The 26,006-nt window shown below is 33.8% G+C and overlaps 1 protein-coding gene across 1 annotated transcript in view; it reads left to right on the forward strand.

Moving 5' to 3' along the window:
* The first annotated feature begins 2,293 nt into the window (after window positions 1–2,293).
* Window positions 2,294–26,006, forward strand: part of LOC139515065 (uncharacterized) — a 36,580-nt gene continuing 12,867 nt past the window's right edge. Inside the window, exons 1-3 of the mRNA XM_071304624.1 lie at window positions 2,294–2,393; window positions 3,289–3,334; window positions 22,130–22,317. Coding sequence (XP_071160725.1) covers window positions 2,294–2,393; window positions 3,289–3,334; window positions 22,130–22,317 — 334 coding nt within the window. The remainder of the gene's footprint in view (window positions 2,394–3,288; window positions 3,335–22,129; window positions 22,318–26,006) is intronic.

Below are 26,006 nucleotides of genomic sequence, written 5' to 3' on the forward strand. Positions count from 1 at the left end.
TTTTATTACGTTCTCATTTTCGTTAAAAGCTTAACACGGAAGACATTCTCTTTGTATTGTGAGATAATCGAATGCAAGCCGGTTAAACTGTTTTAAAATTGATATCAGTGTGACGAAAGATATATCATACAGCACACGTAACCATCTACATGTGGAGTTTAATTGATAATCGGGAAACTGCTTCTCAATCGCATTTATTTACTGAAACTATTACATTCATTTAATTTTTTATATCTCACTCTCATTGTATAAACTAAAATTTATTAAGAAACTAAGATGAAATACCCCTATCCCCCAATTTTCACCCTGCAAAATTTAAATTGAAATAAGAATTTATAGATATATTTTGGTCAAAGTTTTATCCATGTACTTTGTGAATTGCAGTTTTTAGAAATTACCTGAGCCAACTATTTATCAAAACAATGATGACGAACAAGATAGCAAGGTGTTTTTATATTACACGACATTGTTAAGTAACAAATCAAAGTCAATATGATCAATTCTGAAAGACAACAAATTAAATGTTCTTTATTTGAAACAAATGAAATGATCATTATCCTTTACCTCTTTGAAATTTTTAAGTCATTCAATGATTGATTGTGATGTTAAGTTTTATGTTCTTCAATAGTGTCATCGATAAGGCCCGTATATGAACACTGAGTCTAGCTTATTTATCTAATCAAGATTTGATAACCATTATCACATTTTATCATAGCTTTACCAGTTAATTTATAAAAAAATATGTGTCAAAGTATAAACAAAAAACAGAACTTCAAGGTAAATTCAAATGAAAGCGTAATACTTTATCAACAAACAGAAAAAATGGAAACTCACTTTCATACTTGTGAATTAGTACAACCACTTTTCAAAAACAAATTGTAGGTCAAAACCTATTTTAGGCAGCCCAACCTCCGTCTGTATAATAGTTTTTTTTATAGTTTCGTTATATTGACAGTATTTAGGGCGCAACCAAAACCGATATAATGGTTAATGTAACAATAAAATTAAAAATTGAAATAGGGAATATGTAAAAGAGACAACAACCCGACCAAAGACCAGACAATAGACAAAGGCCACCAATGGGTCTTCAACGCAGCGAGAAAATTCCGTACCCGAAGGTGGCCATCAGCTGGCCCCTAAATAGAATTGTGTGCAATAATTGGAGCGAGCTGCTAAAACTGTGTATTCTAATATGACGACCTATTATCGTCAACCAGTATAATCACAGTATATCTACTTTTAGCGCAAGCGCATAAATTCACAAAACCGGCTGTTCCGCGTTACGCTCAACTTATTTATACTTCAAGGTATTCTCAATTTTTTACATCAAAACCCCCAGTTTACGCAGTCAAAGATTCAGATACAATATAGTTATCTCTATTTCACAGCAAAATAAACAAATCAGTCAATTTCAATTATTTTTTTCGTGGTAAAATTTTATAAAACGGAAATTCCGTGAAATGCAGTCATCGTCTTGGCATGGCAACGAAACAAGGGGACTTCACATGTATGTTTCCGTGAGCAAAAAATCAAATGTAAATACCAGACGTTTTAATGCTTCTTGTACGCCCCAGAATGCAATAAATTAAATTGGAAGAAAGTATTTAGATTAATAATGCGATTTAAAAAAATTATTATTGAATTATATAATATAGATAATGTTTTCATATGTGGTCAAACGGAACAGCCAAAAACATTATCGCTCAGGGTAAAATAATCGAATATAAATGCTCAACCCATGGTTGAATGAAAACAAATCTACGACTGTCATTTCTTATTTCTTAAATCATACATTACAGGCACACACTTCAACTGACTATAATTTATTTTCGATAAAGTATCAATTAAGTTAATATAAATACTCTACTGTTTTTTATGTTTACGTACTAATTAGATTTTAAATGTATCCATACCTTTGATAGCATTTGTTTGTTTTATTTACAAATTTATAGCATGATTTAGGCCCATGACAATTCTAAGCTTGTAAATTGTATAGACATCTATCTTTTGTTGAAGACTGTTTGTGCTCTCTTGATGTATTTTAATTATGTGTATTATTGGGGTAACTGTCTCATATAGATATTCTTACATCTCCTTTTTATTCGCAAATGTACCCGAAGTCCATAAAATCATCATAACAGTTTAGAATATTGAGTTAAAATATTAGTTAACTTGCCTTTTTATTTAGATATTAGAACTGGATATGTCACAACCTTTACTCACAGGGCCACATGCATAGTTTGTCCTATCACTATACCAGTCATTTGATAACACATACAGGTGAAAGTTGACAATGACTGAAGTTGGTGAGGACCAGGTCCAGCTAAATGATGAAGCAGGCAATCAGTCCACTCAAAATTCAGACATATCTAAAATCATTACCGAATCAGAAGGCAAGTACTATTTATTTACTCTTCTCTATGATAACACAGATATTTAGTTAAAGTCTAAACAAAAATTACCAAAATCAGCCTGAGGATATCTAAAAAATCATTAAAATCTTTTCCTCTGAAACCATTGGGTCGTTTTACATGATTTTCAATTTGTTGCTTATACTATCTTGTTTGTAAATAATATTCAAGTTCCTCAACAACCCATCACCATAAAAAAATCTATGCTTTGCAGTACGCGACGAAACGCAGGGAAGTTATGCTTATTTCGACGTTTTGGGGGTATTTCATCACCTGGAAAACCAATTTGAGGGATGTACACCTTTCAAACATAAATCGGTGAACACATTATTTTTTTACATCATAAAAACGGAAATGTATGTACAAAAAAACATATGGATTTGAAATTGAAGACTTGGTGATTTTAAGACACATTTAAGAAATTCTTTTGCCGATTGCAAATAATTTCTATACAAATATTCATCTATTTGAAAAATTCAATCAGGAATATTTCAGAAAATAAAAGAGGTAACGACATTTTTTTTTTCAATTTTCACGGATGGATAAGAACATGTGTATGTGAATATATATATTGTATAAGAAGGTGGCTGATATTTTCTATTTATTTTTCATAGTTGAAAATAATATATTTATTTAGAATATGCACATGTGATTATCTATTTGGATAGGGGAGGCGTGATAGACCACTTTTATCAGTGGAACTATTAACCATTAGTTTTCCGATCAGAGCTATCAAGCTCTTTGACTTCAATGGCAAATAATGTATTGATCCTTATATAATTTCAAAATATATTTATTCACTTCTTTCGAAGTTGCATAAATGACCTTGCAGAACTAAACATGCTTGATAAATAAGATATATTATTTTCTATTGCAGAATTTAAAGAGAGGAGCACACATATTGGGTCAAATATCCCACAACCGTAAGTTGATTAAATATCTAATATGTTTAATACATTGGTCCAAAACATAACAAAATCTAAAATTATTTATAATTAATCTAGTGAAAAATGAAATAAAAAAATACTGAATTCTAATTCAAATTGCAAAGTCACTTATAAAATGGTCAAATCACATGGTTTACTTTCTGTTATGTCAAGTCAATTTGAAAGGAAAATTTGATGTTGATCTTTATTTGAAACATTGTCATATCTTTGGACATTATTACATTGCATGTGTTAAGTTAAACAACTAACTTACAACTTTGGACACCATTTCCATTTCTGTAAACAACTTACACAAATTGCATAGTGGTGATAACATCCAGAGTTTGGAGGTTCCAGTCTTTTATATTCGGCCGTGTACTGTTCAACTTTCAGATATTTTAGATTTCAATGACAACCATCAATATTGCTCTATTTCCAAATGTAACCGTAAAAATTGTAAAACCTGTGATATACTTATAACTGATACCCACTTTCAAAGTAATTTAACCACCAAAAATTACAATACACATAGTCATGAGGATTTGAATTGCACTGCTTCCAATATTGTATACGGTATTGAATGTACTCTTTGTGAATTGATCTACGTCGGGGAAACTCGACAAAGACTCAATTTTAGGATGAATGATCATCGGTCTAATGTAAATGATCCTAATACTTAGTAACAACAAATTTCTCTATAAACATTTCAATCAGCCCAAACATTCTATTGTTTCAATGAAAGTCCGGATTATAGAGAAAATATATCATCCAACAAATGACCCCATATTGAGTACACCATATCGTTTACAAAGAGAAGACTTTTGGATAAGAGAGTTGGGAACAGTCATTTCCTATGGATGCAATGACAAAATTGATGGTGTATGTATTTTGTCTAGTCCCAGATGTAGTACCGTCAATACATTACAATTGTTTAATACTTCTGCTCGACGAAATAGAAGTCATGGTCACAGAAAATATATACCACCTGCTGTACACACCGTGACAATTGATAGTCTATTAACGTCTGTTCAAAAACCTTTAGGAATTCATCATATTAGAACTAAATTATACTCCATTCCATTGTCAAAACTTTCTTTACTATTTCAAGATGCCCAAAATACTTCCGTTACTGATTTTCGTTCTGTTTTGTATAGATTAGTTGCAATTATCATGGACATTGCTAACCATAGACTATTCAAACCCGTATCGACTACATCCAATAGTGAGGAAAAACGTTATTTTTAAGGTAGAATTCGCCAATAAAGGTTTAGATGCTGTAAATATTAGCAATATTTTCCATCAAAAATCTGTACAAAAAACTATACCTGATTACTTCAAAAATAAAGCTACGCCTGTTATTTCTTATACTTACACCAAGTCTATTGCATCCAAGATTTTCAACCACAAGAGAGTTTTAGAGGCTTTTAACCTCAAAGATACAAAATCCAAGCCTCTGGATTGCTCATGTGCATCGTCACAATACAATTACAGTCCAGCTGGTCATATTATTACTGGAGACCTTGGCATCGTTACCAATGAACAACTAAGAGAGTTGTTAGCCAAGGGACCAAAATATAGAATCCCCCAGCCCATCAACTGCAAAAAGAATTTCAAGTTACTGATGAATGCAGTTGAGGACTATGCAAGAAAATGGGTAAAGCGCGAACCAGACGAACCAGAACTGGACACTTTGTCTGAATGGATCAAAGCTACTTAGTATTCGATCATGCATTCAGAGGCGCATACAAAAACTACGATGTAATATGAGTACTAAAGTTTCTAACCCTTTCAAGAATCCGGAGTTTGGTTGTGGATGCTTTATCCTCTTTGCATGACAAATATGTCGTTGTTCCAGCAGATAAAGCCTCCAATAATATTGTCTTCATATGTAAAAAAAACATTGTTTGCAATATCTCACTACAGAGCTTGGAATTGATAAAACTACTGGTAATCCTACATATTCTTTAACATCATTTACCAAGGACGAAATTTACAAAATCATAAATCTGTCCTTCTTTCTTTTGGTATCAACATCAAAGAAAACGAAGAAAACTTGCCTTCATTATACTGGATACCTAAATTACACAAAACTCCATATAAAGAACGATACATAGCTGGGTCTTCAAAATGTTCGACCAAACATCTTTCTAAAGTACTGACTACTATTCTTTCGACAGTTAAAGATGGGCTTCAAAAATATTGTTAGGAGATATATTCTACCAGTGGTGTTAACCAGATGTGGATTCTCAAAAATTCGAAAGATCTACTGCTTAACCTTCAATCACAATCTTTGCAATTTTGCAGCAACATTAAAACTTTTGATTTTTCTACGCTATATACTACTATTCCCCATGCTCAGTTGAAAGATCGACTACACCATCTCATAAAACAGAGCTTTTTCTATAAAAATGGAAATCGTAAATACAAATTTCTTGTTTTGGGTTACAATAATTCATATTTTGTGAAAAATCACACTGAATCTCCCAGAAAATATACAAAAGATGATATTATCAAAATGCTGGACTTTTTGATCGACAATATATTTGTTGAGTTTGGAGGATTTATATTTCAACAGACAGTCGGTATTCCAATGGGTACTAATTGTGCACCCCTGCTGGCTGATTTGTTTTTGTACTCGTATGAAGCAAAATTCATTCAGAACCTTCTAAAAGACAAAAAGAAAAAGCACCTTGCGAAATTCTTTAATTTTACTTTCCGATATATTGATGATGTTCTATCATTGAATAACCCATATTTCAGCCAATACTTACATCTCATATATCCAAGTGAACTTGAAATTAAGGATAAAACTGATACTAGAAGGACTGCTTCATACCTTGATCTTTTCCTCAATATTGACGTAGATGGACGACTTCACACGAAAATCTATGATAAACGGGACGATTTCAACTTCCCAATTATCAATTTCTCATTTCTCAGCAGTAACATACCCTCTGCCCCTTCGTATGGTGTTTACATATCACAATTGATACGTTATTCTCGTGCTTGTTCACACTATACGAACTTCATATACAGGAGTGTGCTCCTTACGCAGAAACTGCTCCAACAAAGTTATGAGGAGGACAGATTAAAATTGACACTCCGTAAATTTTATGGACACCATCACGATTGGGTGGATCCATACGATGTTTCGTTGACCAAACTAGCTAAGGACATTTTTACCGCATGGTAGATTGTGTTTTGTCATAATGTCGTCTAATCTTTTAATTACCAAACGTGACTTATTCCCGATTGTGACTGTTTTGCCGAGTGTGAACTCGCATTACTATAAGACGTGGTACGGTACTTGTCTATCCCAAATTCATGTATTTAGTTTAAATGTTTAATGTTATATTTGTAATTCTCATCGGATTTTGTCAAATGTGTTGACGTCTTTTCTATTATATTTATGTGTTATGGTAAAGAAAATTAATCACCGCCTTCATTTATCAGATTTGATTTCGTGTCAACGTAATCAGTACGATATTTTACGATTGAAGTTAGATTCAAAACAAACCAGACAAAGTTTTATAATATAGTTAATTGCTACCTTAGTTTGATATTAATAAGTATTAAAATGTGCTTTGTTATTAAATGCAATATCAGTATATAGTTCAAATACATAATCTTAAATCAATCCTAATTCTGTCTTATTCATGTGACGTCATTTTTCATTTTTTGATGATCTGTTTTACAAATTCAAATGACGTCATTTTTTCGTAATTTTTTCAGTTTCAAATAGGACGTCACTTGGCGTAGAGGTTTAAACTTATTCGGATGTGTCTACTTTTGTGTTTCAAATGTCTGGTTATGTAAATGTATTTCAATTGTTTCCTGTAATTAGTTAAATTAAATACTTCAGTTTTATCATGTACATCTTTTGAATATTCATTTTATAAAATTTACTGTTTGCAAAAGTATAAATTATTCTAAATTATAGGGATTTTCTGGTTACTCACAGAAAACCCTTGCTGTTTTTGGCACAACCTTTTTGATCTTTTGGTCCTCGATGCTGTTCAACTTTGTACTCGTTTCGGCTTTCAAACTTTTGTATCTGGGCGTCACACGTAGGTCTTGTGTGGACAAAATACACTTCTGGCATATTAAAATTTTGAACCTGTTGCCTTTTGTTGGCTGTTGTTCGTGTGATTCTTTGTCAATTGTGTTCTCCAATTTATTTATATTGTAGTCCTGTGTTGTCATTTTGATGTTATATTTCACATGGCCATAAAAGTGCGAGGTTTGGCATGCCACAAAACCAGGTTCAACCCACCATTTTTTCCTTTAAAAATGCCCTGTATCAAGTCAGGAATATGGTCATTGTTATATTATAGTTCGTTTCTGTGTGTATTACATTACAACGTTGTGTCGTTTGTTTTCTCTTATTTTTGAGTGTAAATTCACATTGCGATAAGACGTGTCACTGTACTTGTCTATCCCAAATTCATGTTTTTGGTTTTGATGTTATATATATATGTTATATTTGTTATTATCGTGGGATTTTGTCTATGTGTGTTACATTTTAGTGTTATGTCGTTGTTCTCCTCTTATATTTAATGCGTTTCCCTCGGTTTTAGTTTGTTACCCCGATTTTGTTTTTTGTCCATGGATTAATGATTTTTGAACAGTGGTATACTACTGTTGCCTTTATTTATGTGCTTTAAAAAAATCAAAGGTAAAGGTTTTGACAGCGTGATTCTGCACTGATAAGGAGTCGAAGGCAGATAGTAGTATGCTAATAAGGTGCACTATCAATCTAACATGTTTCGTCGTAACATTGAGTTTATATAAAAAGTTTGAGGGTTAATATAATGTATAATCGTTATGATGCCCAAATGATTACCATGATTGCCTAATGTTACTAAGTTTAAGAGGTGATCATAAAATGTTTATATACTTTGTGGCATAGTAACTTGTTTATCTACAACAGTAAAAGAAAGACAATCTGCAGTTATTTCAAAATTCTTTGTACCTGGATTGACACTTACATTGGTATAATGTGTCCATTCAGAAGGCATACTAACAAGCAGGTTTTTATAAAATTTGCAGACTTCATCGTATGTCAGATCAAGATCTTTCGCACATAAAATTTCATGTATTGCAATATATTTTAGAAAACCAGGAATTATGTCATATGTTAAATGTTTTGTTTTTGTTATTCCTTCAAACAATGAAAGGTAATTTAATACTTTACCTTCTTTTTTTTATATGAATATTATTGTCATTGTCTTCAAAGGCATTATAAGTTTTATTTTTGCTCCATTCAACCAACATTTCGAAAAAAAGGATGTTTTGAATAAGAAAACTGTTTCAAATCGCAAAGTACAATTTCCTTTCAAAGACTCCTATTTTTTATTTTTTATTTTCGAAAAAACGTATGTTTGAATATTTTTTTCACAGAGCAAAAATGTCCCAATTTAATAGTCTACTAAGTTATCTTAGCATAAAGGCTAACAGTAAAGAAAACCACTTTAAGAATTTTCTGAAATAGAGATTCGTAGCCACATTGTGAGTTTAAAATTCCCCAAAAATTCGACACATATTTTCTTAATTTGTAAATATGACTTATAGTACTGCAACCAGAGTTCATTTTTTTAAATTTTATGTTCCGGAAGAACACATACCTAAATCATATATCGATGGAAAGAGGAAAACGTGTACAATAAGAAAAGTTTGGTCTGGTCATAAAAATCCAGAGTGGTAACATTTTTGTGAAATTTTGGTCAAGGGTCATGTCTAAAAATATCCATATACTTGATGGCACATGTTTTCTGACTAAACAGGAAAATTTCCGACATAATTTTGACATGGAACGCAAAATTACCGAAGGAATCTCTGATGTGTTTTCCTTCTTTTTCAGCACGAATTGAAATGTTTTTGAAAGCATTCTGAACGCGAACATGACCTCTCTTACCTTTGGCATAATGAAACGGCCGCAAACGATGATCCACTGTCAGTCTATTGAAAAGTGTTATCTTGGTCGCTCTTCACTTTCATTTGACGCAAACTGGAATCAATTGTGAATTGACTGCTCGTGCCATAGAATGAAACGTTCATTACTATCAATTGTCTCCGTGTTGATGACTTTATTTGTCGGCACCTTTTATCACTCCCTCCCCTTTTTTGTGTTTTAAAACAATGCCATCTGGAGCGTAAATACCGTCTTGATTCGGTCAAACTCATGCATGGCAATGTCTGTCAGATATAGTCTTACCTTTGCACAGAAAACACAACAGCCATGTGAGTACAAAGTTTCTATCAATATTTGTGACCCATATTCCCATATTCATGATATAATTGCAAGGCCAATCCCAAATGTAACGGGGCAAATGTTGATTTCGCAACAAATACGATTGATTTTGCAAATTAATAGCCATACATCTACGATTTTTTTTTATCTTTAGGGACAACATACGGTTCAAAAGCTTCTTTGTATGATTATTCATCAATTAACTAACAAATGAACTTAAGGATGTTAGCTACTCTGTTTAAAAATAACAAGCTTTTTAAAAGACTGTTATAAATTGATAGTATATAAATAAAGAAACTAAAAAAGCAGAAAAAATGGAGGGTCCGTGTGCTTGTTTTCGAGATACAAGCCATTGAAAATTTGGCGGGAAATTATTCTCTCTAGATTTTTCTTTCACTTAACATTGGCACCTTTTTTTGTTGTAAAAACCATGAAAAAATAACAAGGATTTCATATGATTTTGAAATATGACTTTTTAAACAATATGTAATAAGAATATGAAAAGAAAAGTAGGGGTTAGTGGGCAATTTATTTTAATGTTAATACATGGATAAAACCAGAGGATTCCGAAAATCTGACAAAAATTCAAAAAATAGAGGAGCAAACATCCTTAAGAAGCGTTAAGAACCCAACGAGGACAGAACTCACAAGAGCACTAGTGACAGAGTGAAGTATTTTTTCTTGTTTTACTATTACAAACGAGACGATTTTAATTTTGAAATTATCAATTTCTACCACCTTAGTACCAATATACCAACTTCACCTGTATACGGGACATACATTTCCCAACTTAATCGATATTCACGAGCTTGCAGCTCCTACTCAGACTTTGTAAACGTCGTCGGAAGGTACCAAGACCTTGTTGATAAATATTGCATATAAACTTCACAAATAATACATGATGGTCTTGATGTATAGATTCTGCATACTGACGTTGTTTATCATTTTAACAACGTGTTATATTGTTCTTTCATTTGTCTTTGTTTTATTACTGTCACTGTTTGGTCTGTTTTCTGGGATATCCATTTGACGTGGCTCGGTACTCATACATCCCGTCAATGTCTTTTTATTATCTTTCTTTTTAGCAGGTGTGTTTTGTATGTACGACTTTTTGTGTTTATTTGGTTCATATGACGTGACTCTTTACTTTTAAAGATCCCGCCAGTGTGTTATTGTTCTATTATATGTCATTGTGTTATTGTTCTATTATAAAGTTGAAAATACTTTGAACGACAAAATTATTTTAATCGCGTAGGGGTATTAACCATATGTGGATTCTTAAAAATTCTAAAGAATTTCTGGATAATTTTAAACCTCGGTCTGTTTCTTAAAATAGTTCTAACATACTTTTGATTTTTGAACCACCATTCCAATTGTGTAATTATATTTTTTTTTGAAAAAAACATTGAACGGCAAAATTATTTTATATTTCTATATGGCCACACCAATTTAATTCCGCAAGAGCGTTTAAGTCAACTTCAAATGCGGCCCTTTAAACTGTATCAGGCATTTACACAGATTTATTATCAAAGTAAATAATGCTAGTCGGATGTGATGTTCGTTATTAGAATAAAGTATGCAGAAGGAGAAGTGTTGCCTTCAACTGCAATTTCGTTAGCCGGCGGAACAAAACTATCCATACCAGCTGCATATATATTCAGATGTCCTAAGTCAGGACCCTGTTCTTCAGTACGTGCCGTTTGTTGGTGTGGTTCATAGGTTTTTCTCAGTTTGTATGTATACTAGGTAGTTGGTTTTTCTGTTCAACATTTGGGGTCCTTTATTATAGCTTGTTGTTTGGTGTGGGCCAAAGCCCCGTGTTGAACGTATTACACAAAAAACTAGAATGTACACACATTAACGAATAACTTTACCCCCTCCCCCCCCCCCCCCGAAAAAAAGACATGGCCGTGTTGCTAGGTATATGTCATGTCCTGGCCTGGAAAGGAGCAAAGATATCTATCACATAGCACTTCAATGGAGATCAATTAAAGCAGTTGAGATTTTAGTTCAACATGTGATGCCTCAGAAAACTTATATTAAGAGAACAACCATTTGACTTCAAAAGGGGAAAATGGGAAAGGGGGCATGTTATTTTTCTGGAAAAATATTCTGATCCCCAATTTGGTTGAAAAAATCTGCTCCACATGTGGCATCCATCGTGTTGCTCATGTTATAAAAAATCCGGTAAACAGTCATGAAAGGGAAGGGGATTGTAGTAACGACGTAAGAAACATATCCAATGTCATCTGTGAAACAGTTATTCCATAACGGTCAACCAACTCGTGATGGCGTCCGTAAAATTTACGATGGGGTGATTTCAACTTCACCATTTGGAACTCTTGGTTCAATAGCTTCCTCGCTAATGACTAGTATAAATATAATACTAAAATGACAACATAACATGACAGGACTAGAGTACAAATAAATGTTTATATCGGTAAAAGTTTTGTCTATCCTCCGTCAAGGAAAGTTATTAAATCTCAAAAATTCTATGCTTAAGGTTTAGAAGATTCACATGGCCGGTGGTTCATGAATTTAATGATATCTCAGGGTTATATATTGATTCAATTACAAATCATCTATTGCGTGATGCATTTTTACTTAATATATCGTATCAACATATTTTATAAGAGCACTACGACGGGTGTCGCATTTAGCGCAGGATTTGCTAATCCTTCCGGAGGACTTGAGATTGTCCCCAGTTTTTTGTGGGGTTCGTGTTGCCCAGTCCTCATGTTTCTGTGTTTTCATGGTTTCTGTTTATTTGTTTGCTTATTTGTCTTTTTTTCTTTTTTAGCCATGACATTGTTTGCTCATTTTCGAATTATGAGTTTTGGATCTTTCGTCTCTCTTTTTCAGCCATTATACTATGGTAGCAGGATAGATACTTCAGGCTGCCCTCTCATTTGATTGATCACATTCTTTTTGAGTGAAACAAAATACACATACTGTAAATTCCGAAATTATTGCAAGGCTTTAATTAATGCGAATAATACGGTAGGATAAGTATTAATAAACTATTTTGTTTCCAGGTACATTTACTTGTATCTGTATGCAGATTTTCCTTAGGTCGCATTAACCAAACTCATATTTGTTCTTTTCTTTGAAAATTACAGTATCAAAATATTCTTCTGAATTTACCGCAGTTGTCAAGGTTCTTTCTTTGTTTTTTTTCTCAATGAATTCATTGTTTGGTCTAATTCTTTATTTTAATTTGAGATTCCAGCATTTAATCACAATACGTAGAACATTAATAGCAAATCACTGTGTGTAACAGATCTAGAGGGTACTACCCTGTAAAATTATTTACAAAATAAAAAATATCCGGTACCTGAAGACACACAGCGTTTACTAGAGTCTTCGTGTACTTTGTTCATTCGACAATATTGCGTTAGGCACGAAAGTTGCGCGTTTATTTGTAGTGATAGGAAGTATGAATATGCAGTCATGTCTTGTTGGAGTTTGCTCCATAAATCTGATCACTCATTGCACTGTAGATTTATCAATATACAAATTCTAAAGCGTTTAAATTAGTGGATTGAAGGAGACAACGCATTTAGATAATGGACAAAATACAAAAAGGATAACAAAAATACTGATCTCCATGGCAAATGCAAAATGCATCAGGCTATTTTAATTTGCAAATCAACTTCTATCAATCATCGAAACGAGTGAAAATTTGACGCTTTTTGATGGGGCAGTTGATGAAACAATTCAATGAGTAATTCTTTTAAAATAAGCACCATTATTTCTTTGCATCTACACAGTTTTTCATGTGCCTTTTTGCATACTGTTTTAAATAGTGGTGATATCAACAAGCTGTTTAAATTTGTAATCAAGTCAGAACATCACGTTTGCAAGAAGATCATATTTTGATCCATGCCTGATCCCATAGTCATAGTCTCCGTCTGTCAATAACTTTTTGCATAATTAACATGCTAAAAGGAGTAGGTTCGGTTAGACCCCTTTTTGGCCCCAAAATATAGCAGTTTATCAAAATTGTTAAAGTGTATACTTTTAGTTATTTATTGGAAAGAAGAATGCTTCTGCTACATAAATATGGGCTGTTTTATGACAACAAAATGCACATATATCGGGTACTAGCATCATAAATTCATGCTAATTTACTGAAATCTTCACAATTTTAGCATTTTAGCTAAATTCAAGACGGTTTCTATCTTAAATGAAAGTGGCCGCATTCGTGTTCATTCTTAATATTGAAATGTAAGTTGTATTTGATGATCATATATAAAGGTTGAGGATGAACACGGATGCGGCCACTTTCATTTTTGACAAAAACATATCTTAGCTAGAATCGGAGCGTTTTTAATGAGTAAATCAGTTAAAATCTTTAACATTAACTTATTGAATCAACTGAAATAGACACCTAAGTGTTTAAAAAGTGTTTAAAATCTTTCGTCAGATGAACTTGAAATTTGAGGCCAAATCGGCCCTTACCGGACCTACTCCTTTAGGATAAGGTAAGTTAACATTTTATGGTAGGACAATAATAAAAGGTAAGTAGCTGAACCAGCTTTTGAAATCTGAATTTCACAGCTATTATTTAACCATGCTTGTTTGTTGTTCAGTCATTGTTGATTGACCTGAAAGTCTTACACAGTTTGCATGTGTAAAGTGTTGCCATTTCAATTTTAAAATTTGCATTATACTTTAATTATTTAAAATAATTCATGGGGGCTTGAATATATCGTGATTTTACCACGGGTTGGCCCTTTATGACAAATATTTTACCCTGAGCGATAGCGAGGGCTAAAATATCGGCATAAAGGGACAGCCCGTGGTTAAATCACGATATATTCAAGCCCCCATGAATTATTTCGATTCTAATAGGACAAATACGGCAATTCTTTTGGATCGAAGCGCTCTAGGTGCAGGCAAGTATTTGCCGTTCCAATAAATAAACACACTAAAAGAACGGAACAAACTGAATAAGTGACATCCTTAAACTATTTACAATAACATATTTAGATAGTTTTGGTTGAATTCGAATAATAATTTACCTAAAATATATAAAAACATATGGCTTATAACACATTTTAGCATCGTTTGTTGACGTTTCCTTGTTGTGCTGTTTTCGGTCTCACAAGCGTGTTTTCCCCCGTAAAAGGCTTTTATTCTTACGTCATTGTTCTATGACGTCGGGAAGCTCATTCATAAAAAAGCATATGACGCGGAACAGCCCAAACAATATAGTCATATTTTACCACGGGTGTGTACTCAAAACGTTTGATGGACGTCATGTTAGAATATTAAATTATATATAAGAGAGACAAATCTCTGTTTCAACAGTTTATTCTTCCAACAATGAAAATTAAAACAAACAAAAACAAAAACAAATTCATCCATAGTATTAACCCTTTCGCTGCCAAACAAATTTAAACAAAACCCCTTCAGTGCCAATGTCTTTTTTGATTGTCTTTACGATAACGCAAAAAATGTCGACGTCATAGTATAGGTATGAAAGCGCCAAAAGATGTCAACTGCAAGTGGCGGGAAAATTAAACATTTTTTTACTAATAGTCCATTTTCTTACATATAATACCGATTTTTGACTCCGAAGTTATAATATTTAGAAAACTTGAGTTACGTGTAATAAAATATTCTGGTCCCGGTTCTAGTAATAGCAACAAGATAAGGTAAAATATTATTTTTTTTTGAGGGAGGGGTAACTATTTTATGTGTTCCATGAAACATTACAAAATAATTGCACCGATTTTAGTTTGACTTAAATTCTTTTAGTTCCCCTCACTTGAACTAATACCAGAAATTCCCTACTATAGAGAAGGTAACCTGTCTAAAAATCATATACTCCCGAGACAAAATTCGGTAATACAAAAAGAGATAATGCAAATTAATTTTTCACTACTTATAAATTAAAGAAAGTTTGTTTTGGTGAACATTATATGAGCTTGGGATACAAAATTCAAGATTCATATAAACATTACTCAAGAAAAATATTGAATTCGTCGATGTTACATTGTCTGTCGTGTTTCCTAATTGTACTGCATGGTTTATGAACAATTTTACGACAGAGAGCACACATGCATATACATTTTTCGGCCTTTTCCTGCCACCAGGGACATTTCGTCCAGAACATACAGAACACTCTTCTTTTCGACCCGGTTATTTTCTCAAATGTCGTTTTGTTCTTGTTTTATGATCTTCGGAGATATAATTGTTCACAAATTTTCAGGTTGTTTGCGGTTTTGCTTTCTTTTATTTTGGAAGAAGGGACAAATAATAAATGAGTACAGATATGCACTGATCAAAGAACATGTATTTTACTCGGAAACAGGTTACATGTATCAATTAAAAGTGTCATGTTAACCTGGAATGTTAATTTGGCCGGCACAATCCGTCAAGAATCTTGTTTTACGATACTATACAGGACATTGCATTTTCACACGATAAATACAATATTAAATAGTTTTCCTTGTATCTCTTGTTTTATTCATGTTTAACTGTTTTGCCTTTGAAATTTCTATAAACGTATGCCGTATAAAGCCTAGAAAAATTAAACGCAGCGAAATAAATAAAAAAATTATCGAAAATTTATTCCATGTATTAAGATTCTCTGGTGGCGTTTTAATGGAACATGGGCATAACTGTATGTTATCAAGACAAACTTCTTCGTTGAATGAATTGTGAAAATCAGCACGAAATAGACAATGGTTTTGAAATTTCTCAGCAGTATTCTTTTATATGTCCTGGTTAAACTATGTGTGATCCCTCACTCAGGAGGATAAACTTGAGGATTAACCACGGATAAGGATTAGCCATAATCCGATGGATGCGTTAACAAATCACGTCATTAGATTAATTACGTCATTAACGTGTAGTGCACTTTTTGCGTACTTTTTAAGTTTTCGAGTTTTTTTGCGCTTTTTCTAATCCGTTCTTTGTAAAGGTATTTGAGTAACTTCTATCTTCTATATTTTATGTATGTAAAATTTTATTTTTATTATATTCTTTGCAAAGTAAACGCTTAAAAACTTTTAATTAGGCAGTTTAGGAAAGTAAGCCTAGAATACATAAATATACTAAATGGCCTACTGCAAAATCGTCGTGAAAAAAGAGTGGATTCGAGACTCTATAGTTCTAAATATTATAAATATATTTATAAACGCATTCTTACATAATTTTATTTTCATAAATTTCATAAAAAAAGCTCCCCTTTCATATCTTTAATCTTGTTAAAAAAACCGGCGAATGTTTCAAGACGGAGGAATTAAATTTATCACAAAAACTGCGACGTCATAGTAGTTCATAACATCATATATACTGCAGCTGTGCAATTTGAGCAGTCAAATTGCATTGACCGTATATTCATATGTGATCATGTGACAGTCACTGACCATATATCACCATGTTTATGACGTTGACAATGTGTTTCCGTAGAGTTTTATTTATGACGTCAATAAAACATACAGGTTCGCGGCAATTTTACGTTGTCCGCTCACAATTAAAGAATGACGTTTTTTACCCTAAATACTTCATTTTGAACAGTTATAAGAGTTGCAGTATATAAAGAATAACCATACATTGTCTCGAAATATCAATCTGTTATTTGTACTCGGCTCGAAACAGGTAGAAATGCTCGGCACAGCCTCGCTTTCTACCTGTTTCTAAGCCTTGTTCAAATAACATTGATATTTCGAGACAATGTATGGTTATTCTATATATTTCAATCGGCCGATGAATCGGCCCTTTGGCACTGAAAGAAGTATGACTTTGGACCGATCATCGGCCCTGTGGCACAGAACTCGTTAAATCATGTCATAATGTGACAAAAATGCATTTTAGGCATAAGACAATATTTGTAATTTATCGTTGAATTGTTATCCATAATAAATTACCCGTTTGAACAATGCGTTAACGAATAATACATATAAAATCAGTCTTTTATCCTTGGTTGTTAGGAGACGCGTTAATTGTTGCTAGGGTGCTCTCTTCGAGGTCCGTGCTCTTAGTATATAAAGACACCGATTCATTGCAAGTCGCTCATTTATTAATTGGCCGTCGACGGATGAACATCGGAAAGTGAATACCAGCCAATAAAGTAGTTTAAAAGGAAAGTTTGTAAACCTAGTTTGAGTTGAAAGCTTGTGGTTTTGAAGCAAGCGGTTTTTGAAGTCTTTACGATTGTTGCAAGCTACCGGGTTGTTCCGATACTGTAATTTCCCTCGGGAATGGTCGCAGTCCCTCGAACAGGTGGTTTGTAAAAGTCTGGTGACTTTGGTGCTTCGGAGACTGAGTATTACAATTATTGCAAGCTACCGCGTTGTTCCGAAACTGTAATTTCTCTCGGGAATGGTCGCAGTCCCTCGAACAGATAGCTTGTAATAATCTGGTGACTTAGGTGCTCCGGGGACTAGGTGCTTCAAAACTAGTTGTCTCAGGAACTAGTTGCTTCAGAGACTATTGTCTCAGAGACTGGGTGTCTCAGAACTAGGTGTTTCAGGAACCTAGGATTTTTGAAGCTTATTCTTAAGTTTAATATAATTGTTTGTCAAATCAGTTGGGACCTCGGAGTCAGTGAAAGGATCAAGGATAAATTGAGGTTCTAGTTTTCAGACTACTTTTTGATACAAAGTTATTTGTGTAAATAGTGTTATTTCTTTTAAAATTATTAAGTTGGTCTTGTAGTTTTAAGTAAAGTCTCCAAGTTGTAGTTGGGTTTTTGAGTTAATTAAAAGATTGATATTGGAGTGTCTCAGATTCTGTGAAAACGGATACGAACATATAGTTCATAAGACAAACACGTTACAAAATTGGTGGCAGCGGTGGGATCTGAGAAACTTCAGTATTATATGTAAATAATCACATTGTTTTATTGTCATTATTTCCTATTTGTCCTTAATTGCAAGAAGCAACACACTGTTTTGTAAATACATTGATTGTCAAATTGTTTAATAAAATATATTTGGAAAATTGTTTAATTTATTCTTCAAAATATGTCCCGAACATACAAAGAAGATAAAATGTTGTATGACCCTTACAGTGTCGAAACAAGAAATTTGACCAGGGAGTTAGATAGATTAAACAAGGAAATAGAGTGCTTAAGATCTAAGAGTTTTGAGAATGCCCCAGACTTTTCTCAGTCAACTCCTATCAATCAAGCAACATGGCCAAGACAATTTGACTCTGGATTTTGTACTTCCATTATTCCAGACCCCGACTTTGGTACAGGCAGCAATATACTCCAAAGTTCAAATGTTGGGAAAGGGGCGGCTAAGTCAAAAGATATGTCACGGCCTATAATAACTGATAAATATATCCCAGCTTCTAAAAAAATAGCAACAGAAGACGAATTAGGTATATATAAGGAAGACAAGTCTATACATAAAAGCAAAAATATCATAAAGCCGGCTACGTATGACGGACAAGGATCATTTATAGATTACAAGTCTCATTTTGATGCCTGTTCGAGTATAAATGGTTGGACAGAGACAGAAAAGGGTTTATATTTGGCAGTCTCATTGAGAGGACAAGCCCAGGGGGTACTAGGAAATCTACCCACAGATAAAAGGCAAGTTTTAAAGATCTTGTTAGGTCTCTTGAAGAGAGATTTTCGCCTGCCAATCAAACGGAGTTGTATCGAACACAACTACGGGATCGTCGTCAAAAAGCTTCAGAAAGCCTTCCAGAATTAGGTCAGGACATAAGACGCTTGGCGAACCTTTCATATCCAACAGCCCCAAATGACGTTAGGGAAACTCTAGCTAAAGAGCAATTTATAGACGGGCTTATGAGTGTGGACATGAGACTTAGAATTAAACAAGCTAGACCTTCTGACTTGAACGACGCGATTCGACACGCTGTTGAACTGGAAGCTTTTGATAAAGCAGAAATTAAGCAAAACGGGAAAGGTTACTTAAGAGCTATAACCAGAGACGGGGACAACAGTGACATTAAAGACAAGACAATAGAACTTCTCAAAAACATGCAGACAGCTTTGTCTGGTTTGCAAGAAGAGGTTAAAGCTTTAAAGCAGACCCGGGAACCTTTTAAGAATCGGGGATGTTTCAATTGTGGGAAATTTGGGCATTTTAAAAAAGATTGTCCCGAAAGTAGTGTGAAAAGAGGACCCTCAAACTCCCAAAACCTACCCGAATTTTCACGCGAAAAACAGAACGGTGTAATAGGAGTTAACAAATTAGCGAATGAGGCCGGTATGTTTATAGAAGCTAAAGTTAATGGTTGTAAAGCCAAGATGCTTATAGACACAGGAGCCACAGTATCTCTAATTTCAAAGAAATTATTTGACCGTATGGGTTCCCATGTTCTGTCACCAATGGACAGAGATATATTGACTACCAACGGTTCTCCATTAATTGTATTTGGGAAAACCATCATTGATATTGAAATAAATGGTGATGTCTGTTCCAATATAGCTGTGATAGCAGATCTGAACGTAGATGGTATACTGGGAATAGACTTCCAAAGGAGCCAAAGTTGTGTAATTAATATTACTAAAGGTAATATTTGGGTAAATGGAAGAGAGACCCGTTTACATTTTGAAGGTCGGATAGGCTGCTACGGGGCATATGTAGCATCGGCTGTACAACTGCCTCCTCGGTGTGAAGTACTGGTGTCTAAAACCATCACAGAGACTGTTCTACCAATCAAAGAAAAAGTTAGTATTGTAGATACAAATAAAGGAATATTGGTTAAGAATCAGGAGAAGACCTTATCACATTGTTACCAGTGTAGCAAAGTCTTTAAGAAGTCGGCTTATCGCAGACGTCATATGAAAAGGTTTCATAGGAATGATGACGTTAAAATCGCTGAGCTAAAAAGGGAACAAGACGTTTACTCTAAAGACGAAGATGTGAATCGAGATAAAGTCTCAGAAAATGACAGCTCCGAAAACGAAGATGATGATATTAAAGAGCCTGACACAAATGTTAAGACTTCTGATAAAGTGTGTCTGAAAGGACTTACATGTAGCAAAAGAAAAACAACACAAGAGAAAAATGTGGCTCCAAAGCAGAAAGAGTTATTGAAGTACAGAAAATATATAAAGTCTGTTAGAAGTATGTTAAATAGAAATGGGGTTGAGGAGAAAATTCACAAAGAATTTCAATCTCTGGTTGAAATTTAATCGTTATCGTAGAAAGCAATTGTTTTTTTTGGGTTTTTTTTATGAAATATTAATGTTATTTTTATTGTAAGTGTTGAGGTGTGTCGAAATACACTCAACACAGAGAAAAAAATATATCAATGTGAGTCCGTCGGATGGGGACGTTAAATCCGAGGCCCCATGTACAGGAACATGTCACGCCCTGTGCATGTAAAAGACCCCTCCTGCAGATTTCGTTAAGAGTAGGCTCCTTGGGGCCGCTGCAGAGGCAAAATTTGTTGTGGACATTTTAAACTTATTCTTTGGCAGTAACGCTCAACATTACAGACGTTATAATAGAAAAAAAAAGTATGTTAGTCATGCGAGGACGCATGAAATCGGAGGCGTGGGTAATGTGACAAAAATGCATTTTAGGCATAAGACAATATTTGTAATTTATCGTTGAATTGTTATCCATAATAAATTACCCGTTTGAACAATGCGTTAACGAATAATACATATAAAATCAGTCTTTTATCCTTGGTTGTTAGGAGACGCGTTAATTGTTGCTAGGGTGCTCTCTTCGAGGTCCACGCTCTTGGTATATAAAGACACCGATTCATTGCAAGTCGCTCATTTATTAATTGGCCGTCGACGGATGAACATCGGAAAGTGAATACCAGCCAATAAAGTAGTTTAAAAGGAAAGTTTGTAAACCTAGTTTGAGTTGAAAGCTTGTGGTTTTGAAGCAAGCGGTTTTTGAAGTCTTTACGATTGTTGCAAGCTACCGGGTTGTTCCGATACTGTAATTTCCCTCGGGAATGGTCGCAGTCCCTCGAACAGGTGGTTTGTAAAAGTCTGGTGACTTTGGTGCTTCGGAGACTGAGTATTACAATTATTGCAAGCTACCGCGTTGTTCCGAAACTGTAATTTCTCTCGGGAATGGTCGCAGTCCCTCGAACAGATAGCTTGTAATAATCTGGTGACTTAGGTGCTCCGGGGACTAGGTGCTTCAAAACTAGTTGTCTCAGGAACTAGTTGCTTCAGAGACTAGTTGTCTCAGAGACTGGGTGTCTCAGAACTAGGTGTTTCAGGAACCTAGGATTTTTGAAGCTTATTCTTAAGTTTAATATAATTGTTTGTCAAATCAGTTGGGACCTCGGAGTCAGTGAAAGGATCAAGGATAAATTGAGGTTCTAGTTTTCAGACTACTTTTTGATACAAAGTTATTTGTGTAAATAGTGTTATTTCTTTATTAAGTTGGTCTTGTAGTTTTAAGTAAAGTCTCCAAGTTGTAGTTGGGTTTTTGAGTTAATTAAAAGATTGATATTGGAGTGTCTCAGATTCTGTGAAAACGGATACGAACATATAGTTCATAAGCCAAACACGTTACAATATCTATCATCATACCTCCTACTATACATAAGAAAATACAATTCATATTCAATATTTACAGAATACCAACAGAAGAAGACAACATGTTGCAAGCAGCATATACTGTTCTCTTTACTGTACCTAGGGCGTTTGAACAGTTCATAGACAGAGAGTACAAAGGTGGTTTTCTCCAAGCTATCCTTGATTATAAAGATCAGCTGAAGACCAAACTCAGATCAGAGGAATGGGATAAACTCAGCCAACTAATAGGTGCATTAATAACTTATCTAAAATACGACTGTCATACAAGTAGGAGGTGTATCGCTATAAACCAGGTTGAATCCGCCATTTTATACATTTGAGAATGCCTTTACCAAGTCAGGAATATGACTGCTGTTGCCTATTCTTTTGAAGTGTTTTATCATTTGATTTTGCCATTCGATTACGGAATTTCCGATTTGAATTTTCCTTGGAGTTCAGTATTTTTGTTAATTTACTTTTTACTAAACAGTTTATTTTTGCTCTCAGATTGTACTAAAGCTGATGATAATTGGACAAGAATACTTTTGTAAATTAAATTTGCAAATGTAATGCTTCCAAACAAATTGAATAACACAATTAGTTCTTGATCATATCAATGCAAAACAAATGGAGAACAAATAATCTTTTTACTGAAATATTATAAGACATGAAAACATGATTACAGAAAAATAAATCTATTAAAGTTGACTCCTGAAAACAGAAAGCTAAAGGTATCTTTAAGGTATATGATATCCAGATACGAAATATTATTTCCAATAGTTGATTGATAAACTACTTTAAATTGCTAATATCTTCATCAAGTAAACGCTAAGTATGAACATGATTGATTCATTTTCATTTCTGTATTCTGCATGTTTTCTGAATGGAAATCAAATTTTCCATTAATGTTGAAACAGTATTAAAAAGAAGTTCTATTTTAAGGGTTCATGGGATGCTGGGCTTAGCCGAATCCCATTACTGTGCTCCACTTTTTTTCTTCTAAATTCTAATTTCTTTCTGATATGCTGCATTCGTCCTGTCATTACTGATTTCTTATGTCTTTCAACAACAGCTTCTCAATCATCTTTTGATACATTAAAAAAGAAATGGATATGAAATACAGGCAACATTGTTTAAGCCGGCTCTAAATTGGTTCAGAAACATTGATAGATGATTTTAACTGTGTAAACATGAGAAAACAGATGGACGTCAAGTTGGTTACTTATTCCCTATTCCCTATTCGTTACCTATTCGTTACCTCTTCCCTATTCCCTATTCGTTACCTATAGCTATTCCCTATTCCCTATTCGTTACCTACTTCGTTACCTACTTCGTTACCTATTCGTTACCTATTCCCTATTCCCTATTCGTTACTAATTCCCTATTCCATATTCGTTACTTATTCCCTATTCCCTATTCGTTACTTATTCCCTATTCCCTATTCTTTACCTATTCGTTACTAATTCCCTATTCCCTATTATTTACCTATTCGTTACTTATTCCTTATTCCTTATTCGTATCCTATTCGTTACTTATTCCTTATTCCCTATTCGTTATCTATTCCCTATTCTCTATTTGTCACCTATTCGTTACTTATTCCCTGTTCCCTATTCGTTACTTATTCCCTATTCCCTATTCGTTACTAATTCCCTATTCCCTATTCGTTACTTATTCCCTTTCGTTACCTATTCGTTACTAATTCCCTATTCCCTATTCGTTACTTATTCCCTATTCCCAATTCGTTACTTATTCCCTATTCCCTATTCGTTACCTATTCCCTATTCGTTACCTATTCCCTATTCGTTACCTATTCGTTACCTATTCGTTACTTATTCCCTATTCCGTATTCGTCACCTATTCGTTACTTATTCCCTATTCCCTATTCGTTACCTATTCGTTACCTATTCCCTATTCCCTATTCGTTACTAATTCCCTATTCCATATTCGTTACTTATTCCCTATTCGTAACCTATTCGTTACTTATTCCCTATTCCCTATTCGTTACTAATTCCCTATTCCCTATTATTTACCTATTCGTTACTTATTTCCTATTCCCTATTCGTTACCTATTCGTTACTTATTCCCTATTCCCTATTCGTTATCTATTCCCTATTCCCTATTTGTTACTTATTCCCTATTCGTAACCTATTCGTTACTTATTCCCTATTCCCTATTCGTTACCTATTCGTTACTAATTCCCTATTCCCTATTATTTACCTATTCGTTACTTATTTCCTATTCCCTATTCGTTACCTATTCGTTACTTATTCCCTATTCCCTATTCGTTATCTATTCCCTATTCTCTATTTGTCACCTATTCGTTACTTATTCCCTGTTCCCTATTCGTTACTTATTCCCTATTCCCTATTTGTTACTAATTCCCTATTCCCTATTCGTTACTTATTCCCTTTCGTTACCTATTCGTTACTAATTCCCTATTCCCTATTCGTTACTTATTCCCTATTCCCAATTCGTTATTTATTCCCTATTCCCTATTCGTTACCTATTCCCTATTCCCTATTCGTTACTTATTATAGGTAATAAGGAATAAGTAACGAATAGGTAACGAATAGGTAACGAATAGGGAATAGGGAATAAGTAACGAATAGGTAACGAATAGGGAATAGAGAATAAGTAACGAATAGGTAACGAATAGGGAATAGGGAATAAGTAAAGAATAGGTAACGAATAGTGAATAGTGAATACGTAACGAATAGGTAACGAATAGGGAATAGGGAATAAGTAACGAATAGGTAACGAATAGGGAATAAGTAACGAATAGGTAACGAATAGGGAATAGGTAATGAATAGGGAATAGGGAATAGGTAACGAATAGAGAATAGGGAATAGTTAACGAATAGGTAACGAATAGGGAATAGGGAATAGGTAACGAATAGGGAATAGGGAATAGGTAATGAATAGGTAACGAATAGGGAATAAGGAATAGGTAACGAACAGGGAAAAGGGAATAAGTAACCAACTTGACGTCCATAGAAAATGGAGAAATACCGAACGGACATTCAAAATCCTAATTCGACAATAAACTGACAGCACACTGGCAAAATAGAAAAGAACAAAAGACAAATAACAATAAACAAAATACAGCATAGAAAACTAAAAACTGATTACACGACCCACACCACGAACAGGGGTTGCTCATATGTGAGGGTAAGCAGATCCTGACCCACATGTTGCACTCATCGTGTTGCTCATGTGAAGAAGAAAGAAACGTTGATAGGTCTATTTCAATAGGTCACATTCGAGGAAATCACAGTTATCATGAATTGATTGCAAATATTCAAATAATTTAAACCAGCCCTTTGTACACCCACTCAATATTATAGGGTTTATAGGAAGTTTCGTGACTGCCGGAGTGTCTGTGCGTCACTTTTGGAACCCAGAGTTAAATGGAAAACTGTAATTTTTTATGTTGTTATTTTCATTGAATGTTTTGGACCACAACAGCAAGTTTATTTCGATTGTCGTTGGTTTCACATCAACCGCTCCGGAGGAATGGTCATTCTGATACTTGATTTTGGTTTGGTTTATCGAATAATAAATAAAAAACTTTTTGAAATCGATTGAAATTTTTATGAAATGTTGAAACTGAAGACAGGTTTAGTTGGATTGTGTTTTGTTTTCAGAGTTATTGAACGCCTTAAAGTTTGACAAATCGAATTGAATTTTAATGACATGTGTTGAACCACTAAACACAGGTTAAGTTCTATTTTTTTATGTTTTTACTTTTCCTGTTCCGTTATGCTTCTAAATTGATAGAATAAAATTAATGTTTTGGTTAACGCAAAATAAATGGTAAACTTCTTTGTCTAAGATTGAATAACAATTTAGGGTTAGGTACATGTATTGGACCACTTAACAGACGCATTTTTTACAAAACGATTAAAAATTTACGAGAGAATATAGACATTTCTATACTA

The sequence above is a fragment of the Mytilus edulis genome, chromosome 3 (assembly GCF_963676685.1).
Source record: "Mytilus edulis chromosome 3, xbMytEdul2.2, whole genome shotgun sequence".
Taxonomy (NCBI): Eukaryota; Metazoa; Mollusca; class Bivalvia; order Mytilida; family Mytilidae; genus Mytilus; species Mytilus edulis.